Consider the following 19,592-nt stretch of genomic DNA (forward strand, 5'->3'; position numbering starts at 1 on the left):
CTGTAGCTGGCTCAGACGAGACTTTCCTTATAAACAAGAGTGATTTTCAGTCTAGGCCAGCATCCTATGCTAAAAAGAAAACTCCATGGTTAGATGTTTAAAAGTCTGCAGCATTCTTAAGCGGGGGGGAAATGCAAGATATCTACTGATGAGTAACATAGTCATGAAACAGCTTTATTTTATTGTGGCTGAGCCTCAATAGGTGCGTAAGATTGTAATAATTGTCTTCAGAATGTGTTATTAGGAATATAAACCACTAGAGGGCCACGTTACACCAACAGCAGTTAAGCCTGCATAAACCCCTGTTAAATAATGGCATGTACCAGCGCATCCATTTGTCAACTTCTTAATGTATGTGGAAAATCAAGGTCGGTATCCAGCCTCAGGACTGTGCAATAGGATTCGTCTTTCTGCTTCCTGCGCCTCCTTAAAATCTGTTCTGGGGGTTCCAGGCCTCCCGGGCAGACTTGGGAGAGTTGATGGAGGGGAAGCCCAAACTGCTTGCGCTCTCAGACCACCTGAAAATCTGGACGATGCAGTGACAAACTCTCCCTCCAAGCCCAGGGACAATCCGCAGCCCCGGTGACTGCGCGGAATGGCCCTGATGATTGACACCTGCCACAAGCGGCTTCAAACTTCATCCTGGAAGCTCCAGCTCCCTGTTGCGTCCGCGAGGTGTCCTCCTCCCCTTCCAAACTGCCGGGGGTGGAGAAGATGTTATACTCCGGACCCGGACCCGACCCATTGAAATAAAAGGATTTCAACTAAGGGCATGGATTTTAACGGGTCTGCGTCTCCGAGTACGAATTACTTAGAGCACGTGTTGCAGGAGGAGGAGGGGTGGAAGGACGGTGTCTTTACGTTGTGGCCCGAGAAAACTTTATTATGATAATATTGTATTTATCCAGGGGCACAATGGCTCAGTACACCTGGCTGTTAACCCCAGAAGGTTGGTGGTTCGAGCCCACCCAGAGATTGCTGTGGGACACTAGATGGCCCCTGAGGTCCCTACAATTCTCCAGACCCTCCAAGTGCCCCTATTTCCCAGGGACATTCCTGGATTTACAGAAGCCCTCTCGGTTTCTGATTTGATCCTGGAACATGGGCATGGCCAGAATTTTTGTTGGGGGAGCAAACAGGCTTTGGTTAGTGAGGGAGCAGAACCTCTGATTTGTATTGATTTAGGGGGGGCAGTTGCCCCTGCCCCCCCCCCCAGCTATGGCCATGCCCCAGAATGTCCCGCTTTTCCTTAGGACGTCCCTATTTTCATCGTAGAAATTTTGGAGGGTGTGGAGTTAACAGACCAGATTCTATAGCTATCTGAAGGCATAGAGGAGTTTTGGTTTTTTAAAATGTTTAATGTTGTGTTTTTTTAATCTGTTGGAAGCCGCCCAGAGAGCACAGGGGTGAGCAAACTTTTTCAGCAGGGGGCCGGTCCACTGTTCCTCAGACCTTGTGGGTGCAGGACTATATTTTGGGGGGAAAAGATCAAATTACTATGCCCCACAAATAACCAGAGATGCATTTTAAATAAACGGACACATTCTACTCATGTAAAAGCACGTTGATTCCCGGACCGTCCGCTGGCCAGATTTAGAAGGTGATTGGGCCGGATCTGGCCCCCGGGCCTTAGTTTGCCTACCGATGGGCTGGGGCAACTCAGTCAGATGGGCTGGGTGTAAATAGTAAGATGATGATGATGATGATGATGATGATGATGATGATGATGGAATTGTTCTTTAGTCGTCTTAGTCATGTTCGACTCTCCGTGACAGAGCATGCATTGGAAACTCTCACTTTCTTCTCAAAGCTTCTCCTTTTTTATCTCCGTGGAGTTTTCTTGGCAAAATACTGGAGTGGTTTGCCAGTTCCTACTCCAGGTGGATCACGTTGAGTCTAAACTCTCGGCTATGACCTGTCTGTCTTGGGTGGCCCTGCACCCCATAGCTCATAGCTTCTCGGAGTTATTCAGGCCCCTTCGCCTCCATAAGGCAGTGTTCCACGAAGGGGGAGATGATGGAATTTGTTGTTGTTTAGTCGTTTAGTCGTGTCCGACTCTTCGTGACCCCCTGGACCAGAGCACGCCAGGCACTCCTGTCTTCCACTGCCTCCTGCAGTTTGGTCAAACTCATGCTGGTAGCTTCTAGAACACTGTCCAACCATCTCGTCCTCTGTTGTCCCCTTCTCCTTGTGCCCTCCATCTTTCCCAGCATCAGGGTCTTTTCCAGGGAGTCTTCTCTTCTCATGAGGTGGCCAAAGTATTGGAGCCTCAGCTTCAGGATCTGTCCTCCCAGTGAGCACTCAGGGCTGCTTTCCTTCAGAATGGAGAGGTTTGATCTTATTGCAGTCCATGGGACTCTCAAGAGTCTCCTCCAGCACCATAATTCAAAAGCATCAATTCTTTGGCGATCAGCCTACTTTATGGTCCAGCTCTCACTTCCATACATCACTACTGGGAAAACCATAGCTTTTACTATACGGACCTTTGTTGGCAAGGTGATGTCTCTGCTTTTTAAGGTCTAGGTTTGTCATTGCTTTTCACCCAAGAAGCAGGCGTCTTTTAATTTCGTGGCTGCTGTCACCATCTGCAGTGATCATGGAGCCCAAGAAAGTAAAATCTCTCACTGCCTCCATTTCATCCCCTTCTATTTGTCAGGAGGTGATGGGACCAGTGGCCATGATCCTCGTTTTTTTTTATGTTGAGCTTCAGGCCATATTTTGCGCTCTCCTCTTTCACCCTCATTAAAAGGTTCTTTAATTCCTCCTCACTTTGGAATAGGATGCCCCTATTTTGCTGTTGAAGGGGCTCATTCTATGATTCTATACCTCGCCCTGGCCAGAGTCGCTTCTCCGTCCTCGGTGCCACGGCGCCCCCTGGCGGAGCTGAGCAGCACCGCTCCCATCCGCCGTCCCCCGCGTCCCCCCACCGCACTTCGCTCTCCCCTACAAGGGCACGTCCCCCTCTCGGAGGAGTCCCGCTCACAACTGCGGCGCCTGCCAAGAGGCAAACCCACCTCGGGCAGCAGCAGCAGCAGCAGCAGGCGAAAGCAAGCAAGCAAGCAAGCAGGCAGGCAGGCAGGCAGCTCGCCTCGGCGCTGGGAGAAGCGTGTGCTGGAAGGAGAAGACGGAGCGAGCAGCGCGCCAGCAGCTCTTGGAAGGCGGACTTTGCCCGTCCGCATGGCCGATGGAAGGAGGGGAAGCGGCGGCGGCGGCGGCGGCGGCGGCGCCTTGTGCTGGGCGCTCTGGCTGTGGCTGTGCCTGGGGAGCCCGCCGCCTGCGCGCGCCGCCCCCCGCCAGGAGGACACGCTCTACCTGTGGATCGACGCGCACCAAGCCCGCGTGCTCATAGGTAAGGCGCCCGGCGGGAGGGGGGGGGCAAAACAGCCACGGGGTGTCCCCCCCCCATGCAACAGTTTTGTGGCAACTGAAAAGACGTCAGGTGGTTGTTGTGGCTGGGGAAACCCAGCCAGATGGGCGGGGTATAAATAATAATAATAATAATAATAATAATAATAATAATAATAATAATAATAATAATAATAATAATTGCTGCTGCTGCTGCTGCTGCTGCTGGGCAATCGGGTTCATTTGCAGCACCAATAAAGTCATGGGGGTTTTTCATGGGGGGAAAGTAAATGAGAGCCTGTGGGGGGGGTGGCATTAGGGTGCCAGGACGTGGTACGCAAGGAGGAGCGAAGCGTGAGACTCTTCGTCTCAGGGTGGTGGGCTTCAAGCCCCGCGTTGAGCAAAAAAAAAGTTTTTCCTTCGTTGCAACGGAGTTTTTCCTGCGTCGCAGCGGGGTCAGGCTAGATGACCCGGTGGGGTCTCTTCCTACTCTCTCGTTCTATGACCTCGCCATAAACACCCCCCAGTCTGGAAGCTGCGAAAGTCTGCTTGATCGGATGCCGGTTTCATCCATTCATATGAATTGCCAAACGCAGGAATGGACGTAGCCGGGATTTATGTTGGGGGCGGGGGGGACGGACGGACGGACACCCACCTGCCACCATCCTCTGCGTGGCTCCGTCTAGCAGATCCAGAATGAATGGCCTCCACAACAGTTGTTTTGAATTACTTTCTTTTGACTGCAAGTGCTCAGGAAAAAAATTGTCGATACCTTTCTGCAATTTCTGCTTTAAACATTATTTTTATTTATTTGCTTGGTTTAGGGGAGTGCAGCCGTCCCCTGCCTGCCCCCTCCCCGCCACACCCCTGGTGCGGAGGCTGCGAGGAGGAGCGTTGGTCTTGCAGTTCCATCAGTGGAGCGTGAGACTCTTAATACCAGGGTCGTGGGTTCGAATCCCGCATTGGGCAAAAGATTCCTGCCTTGCAGGGGGCTGGATTAAATGACCTTGGGGGTGGTTCCTTCCATCTCCACCATTCTGTGATCTCACCATAAACACTCTCACCTGGAAGCGTCGTAAGTCTGCCTAATTGGATGCCAGCTTCATCCGTTCACATTAAAGCTGGACATAGATCTGTCCAGCGCCACTTGGCATCCAAGTCTGTTTGCAGAGTGATCCTATGCTCAGTTTACTTGGAAGCAAGGCAGTGCTGGAACGATGAAGGGGAAAGTGGGTGGGGAGCCTTAATGAAACCTGTCAGTCCCCTCCTGATTCACCCGCCCACCTCCAAAGTTTAGCCCAATCTGTCTCTCCTAAACAAAGTTCTGGAAATGAAGCTAAGGCAGCCATCACTAATAATAATAATAATAATAATAAATTTATTATTTATACCTCGCCCATCAGGCTGAGTTTCCCTAGCCACTCTGCGCGGCTTCCAATCAAGTGTTAAAAACAATACAGCACTAAATATTAAAAACTTCCCTGAACTGCCTTCAGATGTCTTTTAAAGAGAAGATAGCTGCTTATTTCCTTCACATCTGAAGGGAGGGCGTTCCACAGGGCAGGCGCCACTACCGAGAAGGCCCTCTGTCTGGTTCTAAGGGGGCTAAATTGCCCTCTGCCCGTCTGGTAGTTCTGATTAATTTCCACTGTATTAAGTGGGATTTACTCCCCCATAAATGTGCATAGGATGTTGACCTTCAGTTTGAATGGATTACCATTAAGGACTTGGCAGGGGGGGGGGGGAAGAGAAGAAACAGCCCATGAGCTTGTGCTGAATTCTTTAAATGTTCCAGTTCTTATATGTGCCCTGGGGGGAAAAATGGAAGGGGCGGAAGAGGGAGGAATCTCAGGGCCTCTTCATCTGTGCCACATTTTCTACACGGTAAAGCACTTCCGTGCAGCTCAAGGAGAAACGGGGGGGGGGGGGGAGAGAGAGAGCAACTAGATCATGTGCGATGATTGCAGGAGTGCATCTCCCCCCCCCCCGCACCGAAAGCAGCCCCATGCTTTCACAATCAAAGCCACATGTGCGCATTGTCACGATGCTCCCACTCACATGGACCTGTTGCAGAGCATCAGTGTGCTGTGGCCAAGTGCAGCTCCCTTGCCTGTGTACGCGGAGATATGTGTGCATCCGTTGTCACGCATGGCGATCTGCATAAGGTTTGCCCCCTTTTCCCTCCAAAGAAGTGCTTTCCGTGTAGGAAATTTCAGAAGCGACCCCCCCCCCCCCGGGAGTCTTGCCTGCCTGCGAAAGCTTCAGCGAAAAAAAACACATTTGCTTTTCATCCTCCATTACGATTAATCTCCCACCTGTTTTGAGTTAATTGGTTTTGTTTTACAGGCTTTGAAGAGGATATTCTTATTGTTTCTGAGGGGAAAATGGCCCCCTTCACCCACGATTTCAGAAAAGCCCAGCAAAGGATGCCTGCCATCCCGGTCAATATTCACTCTATGAATTTTACCTGGCAAGCAACTGGAAGGGTAGGTACAGTCTGGGATTGGGAAAAGTTGGCAAAGAGCAGCGCAACTTCTGACCGGTGAGGGGAGAAGAGCTGCATGTTTAACCGGAGCAAATATTTAGTTTATGAAAATATTCGCGGAAAATATCTCAATGATGTGCCAAAAAGTCACTACAAAGTGGTTCCTTGAATCACCTGTCATAAGAAATATTAATAAATCACATCTATGACACGCACAAGTATACAGTGTTCTCTCTCTCTCTCTCTCTCTCTCTCTCCTCCTCTCCATCTTCTATGAAACTTTGTTCCTAAAGTGGAAAATAGCTCACAATCTCATTCAGAAATTATCAGGTGCATATGGAAAGGTGCTGAAAACATGACACACACACACAACTAGAATGTTTAGCAGGCAAAATACTCAGCGGCCCAGAGCTTTGTAAGATAGCTGATCTTATGCTTTATGTAACACTCCATTCTTGAAAGCATTTAACAATTACATTTGCCATTCATAAGGTGCTTTTCCAGTGCACAAGGCCCTTCATGATGTTGTTGTTGATTAGTCGTTTAGTTGTGTCCGACTCTTTGTGACCCCATGGACCAGAGCACGCCAGGCCCTCCTGTCTTTCACTGCCTCTCGCAGTTTGGTCCAACTCATGCTGGTAGCTTCGAGAACACTGTCCAACCATCTCATCCTCTGTCGTCCCCTTCTCCTTGTGCCCTCCATCTTTCCCAACATCAGGGTCTTTTCCAGGGAGTCTTCTCTTCTCATGAGGTGGCCAAAGTACTGGAGCCTCAGCTTCATGATCTGTTCTTCCAGTGAGCACTCAGGGCGGATTTCCTTAAGAATGGAGAGGTTTGATCTTCTTGCAGTCCATGGGACTCTCGAGTGTCTCCTCCAGCACCATAATTCAAAAGCATCAATTCTTTGGCGATCAGCCTTCTTTATGGTCCAGCTCTCACTTCCATACATCACTACTGGCCCTTCATGTAAGTAATATTAATCATCTTTGCAAGTCGCCTATAATAAATCAGGATGGGCGGCAGACTGCACAGCTTCAGGTAGAGGTGGCCAGTTAGGATAAACGCTACTGAAGTAGACTGGCTAATTATTTGACTTATGAAGCCTATTGCTACCCACCATTACAGATCTGAGCTTGGAGCTGAGAAAAAGTGCCTTGCTTAAAGCTATCTAGCGGGTGGCAGAGGCAAGCTTTGAAGCTCTTGCTGCTTCAGTCTCATACTGCACCAACCTACCCATGCATGTTTAATCATACAATCTTAGACCCGGATGGGTCATCTAGTCCAACCCCCTGCAATGCAGGAATCTCAGCTAAAGCATCCATGACAGATGGCCACCCAACCTCTGCTTAAAAGTCTCCAAGGAAAGAGGATCTATCACCACTCGTGGGAGTCTGTTCCACAAATCGAAAGCAAGCCCCACTGTCTTCAGTGGGGATTACTTGCAGGAAAAAGCACACATAGAATTGTGACCTTACTCACTACGTTGCACTAGCTCTTAGATTTCAGTGCTGTTACCTGTCCGCATGTGGCTTCAATATGGCACCCATAGATAAAGCGAAGACCTTCAACCTTTACTATGCGTTTGATATGTTTGTACTGAGGGAGGTACTATGAGACAACTACTCTGCACAGGCAAATTTGCAAAGCACTGTTTGCAAATGATTGGGGCACTGGCATCTGTACACCCAGCAAACCTCTACAAATTGTGTAGGAATGCCTGGTATGAACACGCACATGTGCAGTTTGACATCATGACAACATATGGTGAATCTGCATAAAAGCCTTAAGGGCATTGGGGAAAATTCTGGGAATAGACACGTATTTTTTAGGTGGAATAAAAAAAGAAGTCGTCGTCCAAACAATTAATAAGCACATTGTTTGCAATGGTTGAATCCATGTTAAGTTAGTAACCGTTCTGATCTATTGAAATTAATGGGGGAAGCTAGTTGTGCTTAATGGAAGTCTCATTGATTTCAAGTGCATCTAAAGCATGGCCAACATGCAGTATAATCTTATGCACATTTACTCAGAGGTAAGCCTCACTGTGTTCAGTGAGACCTGCTCTTTCCTAAATGTGTTTAGGGTTGCAACTTGGAACTGGAGCTAATTGGGAATCGGCTCAAGAAGCAGGACGTTATTTAAATGGGATGCACATAAGATTGGCTGATCCTTTTTTTTTTCTTAATGAAGAAATTCATCTCCTTCCTTTTTAAGCACTCTCATGCTTTTATGATTCCTCTAAAGGAAATGAGCAACCATCTCAGTGAGTTTTCATGCATTCTGATATCATCATCCATTTCAACAGGGTGTGACATACGTAGTTCTTCTTTAATGTTCTGCTCTAAGGCCACTTTTTCATGTGGATCCCTTGCCCTTGATGTCCATCAAGTTAATTTAGTGGATTCACATGTCAGTGGGCTTGGACACACAAGAGCATGAGATGAAGACTAGCTAGGTTGAGGAACAGCACATTTATTTTGGGACTGCCTCGATTCATGTTCATTTTTTGTGAGCGTTGAAAAGCACAAGCCATTTCTGGCAATTTCAAATACTCATTGCAGACGTAATTGCTCTCCCCATCACCATCTTCCTTCTCCTTTGCCCTCTAGCATTTTGTGCAACATGGAAGCCATGCCATGTTGAGTTGCTACCTCCCCATGCCATGCATACTGGGAAGCCATGTCCCTGCCATCTGTGCACATAGCATAAACGTCTGCAGGGAAGATATTTGTATGCACAGCTATCCAAGCAAATGCCAGGAGAGGGTCTCTTAGCACACAGAGTGCCAGGAGTGAGGCCAAATGGCCTGCACATCCTACATTGAGGTAGCTCAGTTGGGTAGGGCATGGTGCTAATAACACCAAGGCTCCAGCTACATTTTCCTTCATTGCAAGATGTTGGAGCTGATGATCCTCTGGTCCCTTCGACTCTACAATTCTATAACTGGCAGCAGCTCTCCAGGGTGGCAGGCAGGAGTCCTTTCCAGCCTATCTCAAGATGCTGGGAATTGAATTCTACATGCCAAGCAGATGTTCTTACCACTGCACTAAAGCTGCTCCCCTAATATTTGAATGAGACTGCTGTCTGGGGTCATTGCTATCACACTTCTAAGTTTCCCACGAATGAGTATTTTTCTGCTTCATTTTCACAATCTGGTAAGGACCCTTAGAAGTCTGTTGAGAAGGAGCCCTATTTGTGCTCTTTCTTTATTTCACAACATTTAGGTAAAGGTAAAGGGACCCCTGACCATGAGGTCCAGTTGTGACTGACTCTGGGGTTGCGGCGCTCATCTCGCTTTACTGGCCAAGGGAGCCGGCATACAGCTTCCAGGTCATGTGGCCAGCATGACTAAGCCGCTTCTGGCGAACCAGAGCAGCACACAGAAACACCGTTTACCTTCCCGCCGGAGCGGTACCTATTTATCTACTTGCACTTTGACATGCTTTCAAACTGCTAGGTTGGCAAGAACAGGGACCGAGCAACAGGAGCTCACCCTGTCGCAGGAAGTCGAACCGCTGACCTTCTGATCAGCAAGTCCTAGGCTCTGTGGTTTAACCCACAGCACCACCTGCATCCCATTTACATACCACTTAATTGTAATAAAACCTCCAAGCGGTTTGCAAAAATGTTTATGGGTTATCACTTGGGTCTCCCATGCCAACCCGATGCTCTCATGATTATAATTTCGGGAGCAGTGCAAAACATTTTCTGTTTTCCCAAGCTCTTAAATGATAGTAGTTTAATCTCCCTGCCTGTTTGAATGTTGCTATAATTTGTTGTCTTAGTTTGTAGGTTTTATTTTCTATTTTTATAAATAATTTTAAGTATCTTTATATTATTTCAAAAATGCAGAAAATTTACAGGATCTCAGAGTGTAAGCAGTAGAAACAGAAAAATATACTCACATACATGAATACAGTAATTCTTCAAAAGTGAGAGTTTGGTAATGGAAAATAGGAAATGTTGGGCACAGAGATCATGTGAGTCTGATCAGATTGATGCTAGCACAGAGAAATATGAGAAATAGTTGTGTAAAAGGCAAGGTATTCAAAACACAGGAAAGAAAAGACAAACGGTTGTAAATTGTCCTGAAATTTGTTGTTCCAGTAATTTACAATAAAGACCATTTCTTCAGTCAAATTGTTGTCTTGTGAATTTTATATGTTTCACCTGGCCACGGAGAAGAATGGAGGTTTTGTTAAGAAAGCAGTTTCCCAAACTTTCTTTAATTATTCTCTCATGCTTTCTAATATTGTCCATAGCTACTAATGGTTAAACATAACACAAAAGGTGCACCGGCTTGTAAAATGTTGGTTTTTAAATAACACAGAAGAGCCACTTTGAGACTGGGTATAAAATGGTAACTTGTAACCTCTTGTATAATAGTTGAAAAATTTTGTCCAAAAAATAGGCATGCAATCTGCCTTTGATGCTTGCCATCACCAGCATAAATCTGAGGCTGAGTGATACATTTTGCTTTGTTTACACAGAATGAGGTGCCACTGGTAGATATTTTAAAACAGTTTTCCTCTGGTTTGTCATTATTAATGCTGATGGGACATTATTGAGCAATCAATTCCGTTCTTGTTTTCCCATAAAGCTTAGACTCTTTGGGTCTTTCCCACATTTTTTCGGCAAAAGATGTTTGCTTGTGATCCAGTTCTTTTTGTCAGATAGAAAACCAAACATTTTATGGACCAGTCTTTTAGTATTAGGGTTGATAATACAGTTCTTTATCACTGGCTTTTCATGAAGGTGGCTGCATTTAGTTATCAAATGTATAACAATGTGCCAAATTTGAAAGACTATCGCTAACCTTCCAGCGGAATAACAAGATCATTGTGATTACATGACCATTGATAATCCACCTGTAGATTGATAAAATCATTTTTTGATGTGAAACTGAAAAAACCTCTCATACATTGTGATGAGGTTTTTTTTTTTATTCACGTCTTAAATATTACCAAGATAAGCAGTGATAATTCAGGGCTTTAGTGCTGTTGACTATAGACTTACGTATTGAACACTGTGGTTTAAACTATATTAGCTTTGAGAAGTTTCCGCTAAAATGCCACTGTCCTATTTTCCATTTTTATTAAGTTCAAAGGCAAATAACATTAAGAGACTGAGTAACATTACAACGTTATTACAATGGAGACTGCATAGAAATGCGTTGTTCAATTAATCATTTTCTGATACTATCAGACAAGCACTACAAAATACTTTCAATATAATATTGCTTGATATGTTGACATAATTAGCGTGCTTGAGAAATGAACTGGGGAGGGATAATTTAAAAACAGAGTTACTGTGTCTAGTTCTGGGCACCACTGTTTAAAATAAGGATATGGACAAACTGGAACATGTGCAGAGCAGAGTGACTAAGATTCTAAAGGATATGGAAAAGAAGCCTTATGAGGAATGGTTGAGGGAGTTGGGTATGCTTAGCCTGAAGAAGAGAAGAATGAGATGTGATATCTCAGATGGGTGGGGTATAAATAAATAAATTATTATTATTATTATTATTATTATTATTATTATTATTATTATTCGAGCCATTTTCAAATAACTGAAGGGCTGTCACATGGAGGATGGAGCAACTTTGTTTTCTGCTGATGCAGAGGGTAGGACCCAAACCAAAGGATTCAAATTTCAAGAAAGGAAATTATGCCTTAAGAATGATGGAGAACTTTTTGGCAGTGAGAGCTGTTTGGCAATGGAACAGGCTTCATCAGTGGGTTTGTGGACTCCTCTTCATTGCAGGCTTTTAAGCAAAGGTTCTCTTAGGGATTCCTTAGCTGTGATTCCTTGTGGGTCCTTTCCAACTATACAGTTCTATGTTCTGTATCAAAAACTGCATTCCACTTAATCAAAGGTGTGTTTTTTTTGTCACCCGAAATTGCTCATGATGCAAATGGGCTTATCATGATACAATTTATAAGTCTTTCTGTTTTTAATAAAGATGCTTGGTCTTAGGCCATATGGTATATTATTCTTTAAATTTTCCAGTGATAATTGTCCATATTTTAAAGTCCTGGTTGATGAGTGATATTAGATGTTAGGTGCAGGGTAGTGTGAATCGTTTCTACTATCTACGCGTCTGTCTTTGATTTTTAGGTTAAGTAATTCATTTATTCTACTTGTTTTTAACTACTCTTTAAACTTATTGTAAAATTCTGTGGTGAAGCTATCAGGTCCTCATGTTTTGAGGTTCTAATTACATTATCTTCTGTAAATGGAGCTTCTAGAATTGTTAATCTGGTACGGTTATATTTTGGTAGCTAGACTGCAGTGAAAAACCTATTAATTACTGCTTCAGAAGGATTGTGTGATGAGTAAAGATCATGGTAGAATCACTGAAATTGTTGTGCTATTTCTTGTGCCATTTTTGATATTGTGTATGTGATTCATGGAACTAGTTTCTACTTTTGCTCCTCCTTTAAGTTCCCACATGAAAGTTTAGAAGTCTGTTACATGTTCAGTTCATCTTTGAGAAGATACTTTTAGTTTTCTAGTTTCCAATTTTGCTAGTATTCACATTGGCTCATTAGTAGCTTGTGCAGAGAAGGGCAACCAAAATGCTAAAGAGTCTGGAAACCAAGCCTAATGAGGGAGTTGGGTATGTTTAGTCTGAATAAAGGAGACTGAGAGGAGATATGACAGCCATCCTCAAATATCTAAAGGGCTGTCACATGGAAGATGGAGCAAGCTTTTTTTCTCCTGCTCCAGAGGGTAGGATCCCCAAACCAATGGATTCAAGTTACAAAAAAGGAGATTCTGACTGAACCTCAGGAAGAAATGTCTGACAGTAAGAGGTGTTTAACTGTGGAAAGGACTCCCTCAGAAGGTGGTGGACTCCGTTTTTAAGCAGAGACTGGATGTCTTTAGTTGATATTCCTGCATTGAGCTAGATGACACTCAGGGTACCTTCCAAATCTATAATTCTATGATTTTATGACTCTATATACTGTTTGATCCCACTTATGAAGGTACACAAGTTCAATCATCTATTTTACTGGCTGCAATTCTTGCTTATTCTTAGAATTCTGAAGCATTTTTGAAATATACTCGGAGTCGCAAAGTGATTTCATGCTCTTTATTCAGCTCATAGTGGTGAGGAGGAATGAATGAAAGTCCCCTCAAAGTATCTGCCTTATATACATTATTTACACAATGGGCTGCACATGATTGGCTAATTCCGGAATTGTACTGTAAACCAATCAGGTTGTGGATTCACTTCAATCTGGAGCATGATTGGGTGGTTCCTGCCAACCAATCATACTGCTGCATTGTTCTAGGACCAATCAGACTGCTGCATTCTGAATCCTATTGTTCTAGGACCAATCAGACTGCTGCCTTTTGGATCCTATTGTTCTAGGACCAATCAGACTGCTGCAGTTTGGATCCTATTCGACTCAGTACATAACACCCCTCCCCTCTAAGTTCCAGTCCTGCCCGGGAGGTCGCATTCATAGTCCTCAAGGTACGCTGGCGGCCTACGTGTGCGTTGCGGCCTGGGGTGTTCCCTGGTCCGGGGTTCTGGTTCTGGCTCGTGTTCCAAGGATGCTGGCTGTGATGGGGCTGTTTGGTCTGGCGCAACCGGCTCGCTCAGTCGTGGTTCTGGTTCCGGTGTCCTTTCGGCCTCCCGGGACCTCTCTGTATTTACTGGTTCTGCCTCTCCTGCTGGCCCCTGCTGCTCTATGGGCCTCACTGCCCCACTGTTCCCCTGGGACTCCTCTGACCTGTCCTCCTCCTCCTGGTTTTCTCCCGGGAATCGTCGCCGTATCTGGTCACAGTGGCGGCGCCAGCATTGCCCCCCATCCGTTAGCACCTCGTACGACACGGGGCCAGTGACCCTGGTGACTGTGGCGGGTACCCATGCAGGGCCTGCCCCAAAATTCTTTGCGTACACTGGGTCCTGGGCCTCGAAGGTCCGGGGGTTCCTGCCTTCCCCCACCCCTACCTCATCCTGAGCTCTATCGGGGTGAAGGCGGTCCAATCTGATTGCAAGGCGCCGACCCATTAGTAGTTCAGCGGGGCTCCGGCCAGTCGTTGAGCTGGGGGTGCTGTGCTGTGCTAGAAGGAATGTGGCAAGGCGGTACTCCCAATCCCCTTGCGTCATGCGGCGAAGGGTGTCCTTGGTGGTCCGCACCATGCGTTCTGCTTGGCCATTGGTGGCAGGGTGGAATGGCGCCGAACGGATGTGGCGGATGGCGTTCTGCGCTGTGAAGGTTTGGAATTCTCCTGACGTAAATGCAGTCCCGTTGTCTGAGACGAGAGTGTCAGGGAGCCCGTGCGTTGCAAACAGCCTGCGTAGTACCCGGATGGCTGCGGATGTAGAAGTGGATGGTACCAGTGCGACTTCCAGCCATTTGGTGTAGGAGTCCACCACTATGAAGAATGTTTTCCCCTGAAAGGGGCCAGCGAAGTCCACATGCAGGCGTGACCATGGTGCTCGGGCAGACTCCCAGGACTGGACTGGGGCCCTTGGGGGATCTGGGCGGGATTCTTGGCAGGCCTGGCAGTGTTTGACCCAGGCCTCTATCTCTCCGTCGATCCCCGGCCACCACACATAACTCCTGGCAAGGGCCTTCATTCTTACTACCCCGGGTGTGTCTCGTGTAGGGCTGTGAGGACCCTTTTGCGGAGGGGCTGGGGAACAACGACCCTGCTTCCCCATAACAGGCACCCCTTGTGGGCCGACAGTTCATGTTTGCAGGTTGTGTAGCTGGCGAATTCTGGCCCGGGGCTGCTGCTGGGCCATCCCCTCCACACCCAGTCCAGGACCCGGGAGATGACCCTATCTTTCTTGGAATGGTGTGCAACTTCTTGTGCCTGAATGGGGCGGTCGGGAAGCAGCTCCAGGCTCATAACCTCTTGTGCAGGTGCCGGGTCGGGGCCTGTTTCTGGTAGTGGTAGCCTGCTGAGGGCGTCCGCATGGCCCATCGCCTTCCCAGGGCGGTGAATCAGTGCATACTGGTAGCTGGCAAGGAAAATTGACCACCTGAGGACACGAGGAGACAGCACTTGGGGGGTCTGCTTTTCGGGGGCAAACAAGCCAAGCAACGGTTTGTGGTCAGTCACCACGGTGAAGGGCCGCCCATACAAGAAATCATGGAATTTTTTTACTCCCTTCACGATTGCCAGGCCCTCCTTGTCGATTTGTGAGTAGTTCCGCTCGGTTGCGTTGAGTGTCTGGGAAAAGTATGCCACCGGTACCTCTCTTCCATCTGGGAGTTGGTGTCCCAGGACAGCGCCAATGCCATAGGGTGAGGCGTCGCATGCTAGCACCACCGGCAGCCTCTCGTCGAAGTGTGCCAAGACCGAGTTTGAGACAAGCAAGTCCTTGACTGCCTGGAATGCGGCCTCCTGGCGATGGCCCCACACCCAAGGGGCCCGCTTGTCCAGGAGTCTGTGTAGGGGCTCCGCTACCGCCGCCTTGTGGGGAAGGAAGGAATGGTAAAAGTTCAATAGTCCCAAGAAGGCCTGAAGTTCAGTCTTGTTCCTGGGCGCTGGGGCATCACAAATGGCCCGTACCTTGTCCCCAGTCGGGTGGACCCCTTCTGCGTCCACCATGAATCCCAGAAAGTCCACCTGGGGCACTCCTAGTAGACATTTTTCCCGCTTTACCTTAAGACCCGCTGTCTGGAAACGGTGCAGAACGGTGCGGAGGCGGTCCTCAAACTCCTCTGGTGTGGGCCCGGCAATCAACACATCATTGAAGAAGGGGGTGACGCCAGGAATCCCTTTAAGGAGAGAGTCCATTAGATTCTGGAATATGCCTGGTGCCACGCTGACACCGAATTGCAGCCGCTTTACCCTGAATGCTCCTCTGTGCGTCACAATCGTCTGTGCCTCTGCTGTTGCCTCATCTACTGGCAGCTGTTTATATGCTTGGGCCAAGTCCAGCTTGCCAAAAATTTTCGACCCAGCCAGGGTGGCAAGGACATGGCTGACCACTGGCACTGGGTATGCATGGGCCGTGAGGGCCTTGTTTATGGTACATTTGTAGTCTGCGCAGATGCGGACTGAGCCATTAGGCTTGACAGGTGTGACGATTGGGGTTTCCCAGGGGGCATTAGGTACCGGTTCCAGCACTCCTTGCTCCACGAGCCGGTCCAATTCCTCGTCTATACGGGGTTTCAGAGCGAACGGGACCCGGCGGGCCTTGAGCCTGACTGGTCGTACTGCGGGGTCAAGCTGTAGAGCAATGGGGGGGCCCGTATACTGTCCCAATTTCCCATCGAAAACCCCCGGAAATTCCTTGCATATGGCGTCCACGTCCACTTGTAAGCTAGTGTGGTTCACCCCGGTGACAGCTAGCCCCAGTGGTCCAAACCATGCCAATCCCAGTAAGCTAATGTAGGGGCCCTTGACCACAAGCAAGTCCAGTTGCCGCGTCCGCCCTCGGTATTGCACCCTGAAGGTCCCCACCCCCATTGTGGGGACCTTACGTTTCTGGAAGTCCCGGAGGGTGAATGGGGCCGGCCTGAGTTTGGGACCCCCAGTAGGACACAGTTTCCTTAAGGTCCTTGCCGAGATTATGGATAGAGTTGAACCCGTGTCAAGCTCCATGCGGCATGGGGCCCCCTCTATCTGTACCTCTACATAAATTTTCTCTATGTTGGGGTGGGGCAACTGGTATACCTGGAAGTCCGTGAGCTCTGTCGAGTTGCCTTGGTGCGTTGGGCCCCGGGACCTGGGGTTCTTGGATTGGTCGTCTGATGCCTGGTGTCGGGTGGGCCGAGCCCGACACACCCGGGCGATGTGTCCCGATTTTCTGCACTGTCTGCACTCTGCATTGCGGAAACGGCAGGTCCTCCTCTCATGACTTTCTCCACAGCTTGCGCAGTTCCCTCCTTCTCGTCGAGGCAGCTGTGGTATGTGGGCTGCTTGAGTGCGCTGCTGTACTCGGTGCACCTCCTCCCTGTCAGATCCTGAGTCGTCGGTGAGGTCTTCATGGTGGACCCTCGGTTGGGACGGCTGGCTCGGCCGTGCCTCTTGTGTCGACCTCTCGGCAGCTTCCGTTGCCAGGGCCTCCTCCAGAGCGACCTGGAACGTTAGGTTCTTCTTAGCGTAGAGGCGTCGTTGCAGCTTCTCATCCCTCAGGCCACCGACGAGGCGGTCACGAAGCATGTTCTCCAGCTCTGAGAAGTTGCAGAACCGGGCGGCTTGGCGGAGAGAGGTCACAAACCCAGTTATGGTTTCCCCAGGGGCTTGCCGCTTTGCGTAGAAGGCATTTCGACGAGCCACCACTGAGGGCTGTGGCGAAAAGTGCCCCTTCAGCTGTTCCATTATTGTTTTGTATGGAACAGTAGCAACGTCTTCAGGCGCAAGGAGAGCCCGGGCGATTTCAAATGTCTCCTCTCCGCAGACGCTGAAGAATATTGCCCTCTTCTTGGCGTCTTCATCATCGGTGACCCCTTTGGCTTCTAGGAGGAAGGTGAAACGGGAGGCGTACGCTTCCCAGTCTCCAGATGCTGGGTTGAACGGCGAGAAGTTGCTGTCAGTTGCCATTCTGAGTTCCTTGTGTCCCGGAGCTGAAGCCTGGATACACGGTGCGAGGCAGCGGTGCGGCAGGTGGCGGTGCTGCGGTGCTGTGTGTGGCAGTCAGCTCAGCGGGATCCCACCTTCGTCGCCAGTGAAATATACTCGGAGTCGCAAAGTGATTTCATGCTCTTTATTCAGCTCATAGTGGTGAGGAGGAATGAATGAAAGTCCCCTCAAAGTATCTGCCTTATATACATTATTTACACAATGGGCTGCACATGATTGGCTAATTCCGGAATTGTACTGTAAACCAATCAGGTTGTGGATTCACTTCAATCTGGAGCATGATTGGGTGGTTCCTGCCAACCAATCATACTGCTGCATTGTTCTAGGACCAATCAGACTGCTGCATTCTGAATCCTATTGTTCTAGGACCAATCAGACTGCTGCCTTTTGGATCCTATTGTTCTAGGACCAATCAGACTGCTGCAGTTTGGATCCTATTCGACTCAGTACATAACAATTTTGAATGATAGTTTTTCTCATGTATGATTTTGCTTATTGCAGATAATTGGCCGAGGTACTTCAGGGATGGTGTTTATTTCAAAGAGTTCCATTAAACGTGGTTAGAAATATGATCTGAAGTTCTCCTTGTAGAGACAGATAATGATACCTCCTTCAAGTGTCACCTACTGCTGCTAGCTTCTCTCTGTCACTGGGTCCTAGTACTTGCGGTGTTCTTGTTGGGTGGGTTTAAGAGAATCCAGAGCTGGACAGGTGAGTCCCCAAAGGAAATATCCCAGCCTAGGGGATGCTCCTCTGGTCAGGTAGTGAGGCCTGTAGGACTACATTTGGCCTCCAGGCCTGAGGTTCCCCATCTCTTAATCAAATGAACATCTGGGATAGATATGTGTGCGGGATGAATGGAACACCTCTCTCTTCTTGACTACTGAAATATACTCAGAGTCGCAAAGTGATTTCATGCTCTTTATTCAACTCATAGTGGTGAGGAGGAATGAATGAATGTCCCCTCAAAGTATCTGCTTTATATACATTATTTACACAATGGGCTGCACATGATTGGCTAATTCCAGAATTCTACTGTAAGCCAATCAGGTTGTGGATTCACTTCTATCTGGAGCATGATTGGGTGGTTCCTGCCAACCAATCATACTGCTGCATTGTTCTAGGACCAATCAGACTGCTGCCTTTTGGATCCTATTGTTCTAGGACCAATCAGACTGCTGCTGTTTGAATCCTATTCAACTCAGTACATAACAACTACAGTGGTACCTCGGGTTACATACACTTCAGGTTACATATGCTTCAGGTTACAGACCCCGCTAACCCAGAAATATTACCTCGGGTTGCTTCAGGATGAGAACAGAAATTGTGCTCCAGTGACGCAGCAGCAGTGGGAGGCCCCATTAGCTCTTGACCCAGTGGTGCTTCAGGTTAAGAACAGTTTCAGGTTAAGTACGGACCTCTGGAACCAATTAAGTATTTAACCTGAGGTACCACTGTATATATTTGAGGTACCGGTCTGACTGCCCAACCACAAACATCACTCAGGTGCCCCAACTCAAGCTTGAACTGTCTTGTGCTTAGCCGTACCAGGAGGAAAAGAGTGTAGCCTGTCTCCTGCAGGTGTCTGTTCCTACCAGCCTGGGGAGGTCCCTGTCCCTGGGTCAAGAGCATGAGGCTCTCTTTGCTGCAAAGCCTCTCTCACTTTTTCATCCAAGGAAGATTGGCAGGGGGTTGGACTCGATGGCCCTTGTGGTCTCTTCCAACTCTATGATTCTAAGATAATCATTAGCATGCGGTGAAATCTCTCGTAGGGAAACAATTAGGGCCAGAGGCACCAGTTAGGGCCAGGGGCAAATGTGGGGAGCCAACAGCATGTACATGGGCATAGTGCTGCCCTCCCTAAACTAGATTTTGGGGAGGAGGCACCAGGTCTCTGACAGAATGCAGGAGCCCTCCTGCCAGCTTCCCAAAGCAGGGCGGGCTTGGCAAGGTGACAAGAGAGCTCTTGGGCTCAGTCTTAGCATTGCGCCTCCCTCCCTAAGCTGGGCAGAAGCTTGTGTGTGTGTGTGTGTGTGTGTGTGTGTGTGTGTGTGTATAATTTTTATTAATTTTTCTGTTTTACAATTTAAAGTACTCGTTTTTACGTCCTTAAGATATCAATGACTCCCCTTCTTCTCTTTCCATGGTTCATTTTGCATATCATAAATCCCTGCATATTTTGCAAAAACTATACCATTCAGTAATC

At 48.0% G+C, this 19,592-nt stretch overlaps 1 protein-coding gene across 1 annotated transcript in view; it reads left to right on the plus strand.

Moving 5' to 3' along the window:
- Nucleotides 1-2,957: 2,957 nt before the first annotated feature.
- The window catches only part of WIF1 (WNT inhibitory factor 1), a 45,864-nt gene continuing 29,229 nt past the window's right edge, over nt 2,958-19,592 (plus strand). Inside the window, exons 1-2 of the mRNA XM_081878077.1 lie at nt 2,958-3,349; nt 5,692-5,831. Of these exons, the coding sequence (XP_081734203.1) occupies nt 3,178-3,349; nt 5,692-5,831 (312 nt within the window). The 5' untranslated portion in view covers nt 2,958-3,177. The remainder of the gene's footprint in view (nt 3,350-5,691; nt 5,832-19,592) is intronic.

Source organism: Podarcis erhardii, assembly GCF_964252035.2.
Source record: "Podarcis erhardii genome assembly, chromosome: 10".
Classification (NCBI taxonomy): Eukaryota; Metazoa; Chordata; class Lepidosauria; order Squamata; family Lacertidae; genus Podarcis; species Podarcis erhardii.